General features: G+C 41.4%; 1 protein-coding gene across 1 annotated transcript; it reads right to left on the bottom strand.

Moving 5' to 3' along the window:
* Positions 1–1401: 1401 nt before the first annotated feature.
* Positions 1402–5476, bottom strand: LOC147488570 (uncharacterized). The gene is made up of 3 exons (XM_086574418.1): positions 5326–5476; positions 4691–5244; positions 1402–3450 (listed from the first exon to the last, which is right to left on the bottom strand). The coding sequence occupies exons 1-3, from the start codon at positions 5474–5476 to the stop codon at positions 1402–1404; spliced, it is 2754 nt and encodes a 917-aa protein (XP_086430544.1).
* Positions 5477–5716: the final 240 nt, after the last annotated feature.

Here is a 5716-nt window from a genome sequence, read left to right as displayed (position 1 = left end):
CTTGTGATAGTTATATCCATAGTTTAGGTTGTGGTTGTTGGTTGTAGTTAAAGTTTAGATTTTTTATTGGAGTAGTAGATTGTCCAAATACAAGCTATCTTAGTGGGGATCGATTGGTATCATTTTCCCTAACAAGTTCCACCTCATGCTATTTGACCCACCTCAAGCTCCATTTTATGCTCTACATCAAGCTTACTAGCTTCCTCACGCTTCCACTACCTCATTCTGGTCAGGAAACAAATGGTAGAGAAACTAGATGTCTTCTGATCATAGAGAACTTTATTCCTGTTCTTCCATAAGCTTACCAAACTTGTTATAGAGCAGGCTTTCCACATGTCTAAAATCAAAGAGCTGTGGTGCTTCCCCTGTTGCATTATATTGTTGAAGGAATCAATATTTGATTGGATGCTGAAAATATGTCTAGCATGGTTCCAGACTCTCTTGGCCAAATCACAATGATATAGGATATGATCGAGACTTTCTTCTTCCTTCCTACATACACAACATCGAGAGGCCAACTGCATCTTCCTTTTTTTCAACCTATCATCAGTTCTTGATGCCCCCCGAAGTAATTTCCAAGCTATGCCCTGTGTCTTGGGTAAGATTTTCGAGCTCCATATGAATTGGCATCCCTTATGCTTAGTCGCTTTTCTTCTGATATCCTCATGAGCTGCTGCTACCGAAAATTTACCTTTGCCATCGGATAACCAAATTCGCTCATCCTCTTTTGAAGAATCCGGTTGTTGCAGCAAGTTGAGATCGATACCAAGAAGATGTAACACCTGTGAAAAGTTGTTGGAAAACACCCACCGATTACCTTGGATGAACTCATGAAGTCTGCCTTGGTATTTCCTGATGTCTCTCCTCTCCTCTTGAAAAAAATCGCAAATCGGTTGGTGATGTAGCCAGTTCTCTCTCCAAATGTTTACTGATAAACCATTTCCTACCACCCATCCATGTAAGTTAGTCATTTCTTTGAGAGCCCAGCTTATTCCCTTCCAAACTGTCGAAGTCTTATAATCCGTCCATGTTCCTAATCTGTTGGTATATTTTCCTCTCATAAAAACAGCCCAGTCACTCTCCTCCGTTAACACACCACATGCTTGCTTCATGAGCATTGAGAGATTGATGTCTTTAAGCCTCTTCAGACCCAGTCCTCCTTCCTCCAGAGGTTTACATGATTTGTCCCAGGATACCGTAAAAGATTTCCTATCCGCAGGGTTGCCACTCCAGATAAAATTTCTGATAATGGTCTCGCATTCTTTGATCACTGATGTTGGCCATTTGTAGATCGCCATGTTGTGGACTGGAATGCTATTAAGAACATGTCGCGCCAAAACAAATCTCCCTTGGAAAGATAACATTTTTCCCGCCCATCCCAGCTCTGCTTTTTCGATCTTGTTAACTAATGGGCTTAGCGCAGCTTTTAGTCACTCGCCCATAACTAAAGGAACCCGAGATATTTTTTTTGGTAGCACCCTCTTTTATGCCCATAACCTCCTGAATCGAGAGCTTTCTCCTGGTATTCATTGGACTAAGAAAAAGTTTACACTTTTCCTTGTTTATGAGTTGCCCTGAAGTGTCCTGGTATCTCTGGAGAAGATTGACAAGCTGCTTAATGCTCCGCATGCTTGCATTGCAGAAAAGGAAGATATCATCTGCAAACATTAGATGGGAAGGACTACAATATTTGGAGTTGATCACCATGTGTTGAATTTTCTTATCAAGAACCAATCTACTGATGCTTCGACTTAGACAGTCCTCCGCCAGAGCAAATAAAATAGGGGAAAGAGGATCGCCTTGCTTCAGTCCTCTCTCTGCTGAGAAATATCCCTGCAGACCTCCGTTTAGCATGATGGACATGGTATTACTATGAAAGATTGCTTGTAGCCATTTTATCCAACTATCCTTGAATCCCACATGCTGCATTACTGCCCAAAGGAAGTTCCAATCCATAGTGTCAAAGGCTTGAGAAATGTCTAGTTTGATAGCCATACTTCCTCCATACCTGGGAGTTTGTAGTTCATTCACTAGCTCCGAAGCTAGTCCAATGGCTTGTTGGGAATTTCTATTGGGAATGAAGCCATATTGTTCCTTGCTGATAATTCTTTCTGCAATAGGACTCAGCCTTGTAGCAAGGATCTTGGTGATTACCTTGAAGATGAAGTTTGAGAGGCATATAGGGGGAAATTTCCCTAGATGGTTGGCATTTTTCTCTTTCTGTATAAGAACTATGAAGTTGGCATTGAAGCCAAGGGGCAATCTAGATTTAATGAAAAAGTATTTGATCGCTCTCGCTAGATCATAACCTACAATGTCCCAATAATGATGAAAGAAATACCCTGAAAATCCATCCGATCCCGAAGAGCTGTCTGGGTTCAAGTGAAATACTGCTGCTTTCACTTCTTCTGCTGAAGGGATAGTGGTGAGAAAATCATTTTCCTCCGATGCCATCTCTTGAGGCATATTGTGAATGAGTTCCCAGTCGATGATATGGTCCACCTTCCCGAATTTGTCAGAATAATGCTTGACTATATGCTTCCCAATTTCATCTTGCGTGTCTAGAGTGATGCCCTCATCATTCTTCATTTTTGTAATCAAAGCCTTACTTCTGTTTCTATTTGCCATAGCATGAAAGAACTTTGTACTCCTGTCATTGTCATTGTCCCATTTTGTTCTTGATTTCTGCTTCCAGAACATTTGCTCCTGCTGTAACAGAAGCTCCACTTGGTTTTCTTGGTCTACCATGTGCATAGTGAATTCCTCTGTCACATTTCCCTTCTCAAATTGGTCTTGCATCTGTTCCAATTTCTTTGTTTCCTCCTCCACTTTGACTTTGATATTGCCAAAAATGTCTTTATTCCACTCCTTCAACACACCCTTCAACCTTTTCAATTTCTGCGTGAGAATAAAGATGGAATTTCCCTGAATAGGTATCTGCCAACTTTCTGAAACAGTATCCCTGAAGGTAAGGTGAGTACACCACATATTAAAGAACTTAAAGGGCCTGTTCTTGGGCTGCGGAATGATAAGATTTCCCCCTAGTAACGGAGAATGGTCGGAGCAGATTCTGCTATGAACTTGGTATTTCCAGCCAGGAAATTGAAACCCCCAGCCTGCATTGCATAACATTCTATCGAGCTTGCCCAAAATTTTAAACCTCCCGACTTGTCTATTCCACCAAGTGAGCTGATATCCGCTGCATTGGACTTCCATCAACTGATTGTTACTTATGAAGTTCCTGAAATCCATCATGGCTGATGAAGATGGATTATTACCTCCTTTCTTTTCTGAGATGCTCAAGTAGGCATTAAAGTTTCCCATTATCATCCACGGAAGATTAAGCGGATTAATATTGGATAGTTCTAACCATAGCTGCCTTCTATGAATAGCTGTACAGTGCGCATGAACAATAGAAATGAGAACATTTTCAATCTCCACTGTGATGTGCTGATTTGAAAAATAAATCATGTTAGGACTGGGCAGCGATGATTTCCATATGAGCCAGATATTGGGAACTCGATTGGGATCAGTTCCAGGATTTGAGAAAAAAACTGTACTCATTCCCAAAGTATGGAGAAAACTGATGGGAATATCTTTGGGATGTATCTTTGGTTCTGCTATACCCACGATATCTGGATCCCATTTTTTGATGAGTTTGGATAGCCTGATGTGAGATCGTTCATTGGCTATACCTCTTATGTTCCAAAAAAAAGCACCTCATTATGAACAGAGGGAGTTTATTCTTGGAGATGGTGAAGATCACCTTATTCTACCCGACTTCCAGTCCTAGATCGGGATCTGGACCTGGTGGAGGGTAAATCTCTGGTCTGCAGCTGCCATTGTGGTTTGGAGTAGCCTTTTTTTGAGATGACTTGGTCGCCGGGTTTCATCCTCGACTTCATCGCCCATCTCGAGGGTGAGGAGAAGAGTCATCTGGAGGTTTATCCTCCAAGTCTCTCACCGCTTCTTTTTCACTAATAGATGAAGAACTTGTTCTCGCTTCCGAGTCATAATAACTATTCCAACCGGAGTAGTATGGATTCGAGATATTGAGTTTTCCCGGTTCAAGAGATGAATGATTCTCCTCTCTTGAATATGTTGGTGTGTCCATCACTTCTATATGTTCTTGTTGAAATCCCTCCTCTACCTCAACAAACTTGTCGGGTTTCATTTCTTTCGGTTCCTTTGTCCGGCAAGAAGTTCGGGGGTAGTATCATGAACTGGAGTGGCGTCATGGGATCATCGGCGTCATGGATTTGGAGCTTCTAGTCTCTTATCTGAGTTTACATCCAAGTCTTTTGTTGAGTCGGACTCTCCATTCCCATCATAAACTTCTTGAAATCATCATCTGGCCGGCTACTTGATGATCCTGGTCCTCAATATTGTGGACCTCATCCACTTCCAGCCCAACAAATCAATTCTGGATGCGGACATCATTAGTTGTTTCTGTGACTTTTGCTCTCCAAATGGTTTCCCTTTGTTTACTTGTTTCATTGCTGTGTTTCTTCTCTTTCCCCGTCTTAAAAAAGTTTTTCCCCAAGTCATCCCGGAAGGGGTTTGCGCCCACTACTACCTCCTTTTCTTTGTTCTTGACCTTGTTATTCTCAAGATATCGCTTTTGAGTTTTCTGCATTCCGTGAACCAAGTGCCCCACAATTTACAAAGTCGTGCACATTTTCGAGCTTACCCACTTCCCTTTGTTTGCGAATGAGATATTCTTTGCCTTGACAAAATTTGATCCGTATCGGGCCCGAAGGTCCACATCCACCAAAATATTTGTGTAATATCCATACTCTCTGTTGAGTGTTTTCTCATCGATTTGCATAGGGTATCCTACTCCACGAGCAATGGACATCAGAGCTTCAGGTTCCCAGTATTCCTGGCCAAGGCCATGCAATCTAATCCAAACCAATCCATGAGATTGTCTTTGGCTATCCGGATTGAAATTTGGAGTCCATTGGCTGATTCTCATAGGAGTTTTATCAAACTCCCAAGACCCTTTTGCCCAGACCCTGTTAAGATCCTCAGCATTCCAAAATCTTAAGAAGAGAAAACCTTTTCCAATAGGCGTAATGAGCCATTCCCCTGTTGGATTCCAAGATTGTGATGCAATTGTCCGAACTCTATCCAATGATACTTTTTGAAGATCAATTCTTCCCACCAGACAATGCTTACAATAAAGCAATCCTTTTTCATAGGCTTTTTCAGGTATAGTTATGGCTGGGTACTCTCCCATTTTTTCTGGAGCAGGGAGTTCTTGAAATTCAACCTATTGTCTCACATTTTGTTTTGCAACCTCCACATAAGAGATTTTTGTGATACCTTCTTGTGAATCAGCAGCATTTTTCCCGGAGTCAGCAGCAGCATTTTTTCCGGAGTCATCAGCACCTTTGTCATATTTTGTTGGTTGCTCATCTTGGTGTGGTGTTTCCTTGCTATGATTTCTTGGGTTCTCAAACTCATAGAGATCCATGTTAAAACCTTTTTGGAACTTACACTATAGATCAATGTAGGATTTTACCCAATAAAGGAATGAAACATGGGAGTTTGGAAGATAGAAGTCCAATGCTTTAAAACCCTTACTTCCTGGAACTAACACCGTGAATCAGTGTAGGATTTTACCCTAGAAGTAGGTTAAAGCTCCCCAAATTTCAGAACTTGCACTGTTGATCAGTGAAGGATTTTATATGAAATTGGAACCTGAGAAAAAAAA

This window comes from Coptis chinensis, chromosome 7, assembly GCF_015680905.1.
Source record: "Coptis chinensis isolate HL-2020 chromosome 7, ASM1568090v1, whole genome shotgun sequence".
NCBI classification, from domain to species: Eukaryota; Viridiplantae; Streptophyta; class Magnoliopsida; order Ranunculales; family Ranunculaceae; genus Coptis; species Coptis chinensis.
Note: the sequence above shows the minus strand (reverse complement) of the source record. Positions and strands in the feature narration are given on the sequence as shown.

Coding starts and splice junctions, on each gene's coding strand:
- LOC147488570 (XM_086574418.1), bottom strand. CDS start 5,476: ATGGATCTCTATGAGTTTGAGAACCCAAGAAATCATAGCAAGGAAACA. Junction 5,245..5,325: donor TGCTGCTGATTCACAAGAAG/GTATCACAAAAA, acceptor TCCCTGCTCCAG/AAAAAATGGGAGAGTACCCA. Junction 3,451..4,690: donor TCGCAAACAAAGGGAAGTGG/GTAAGCTCGAAA, acceptor TTTTCAAATCAG/CACATCACAGTGGAGATTGA.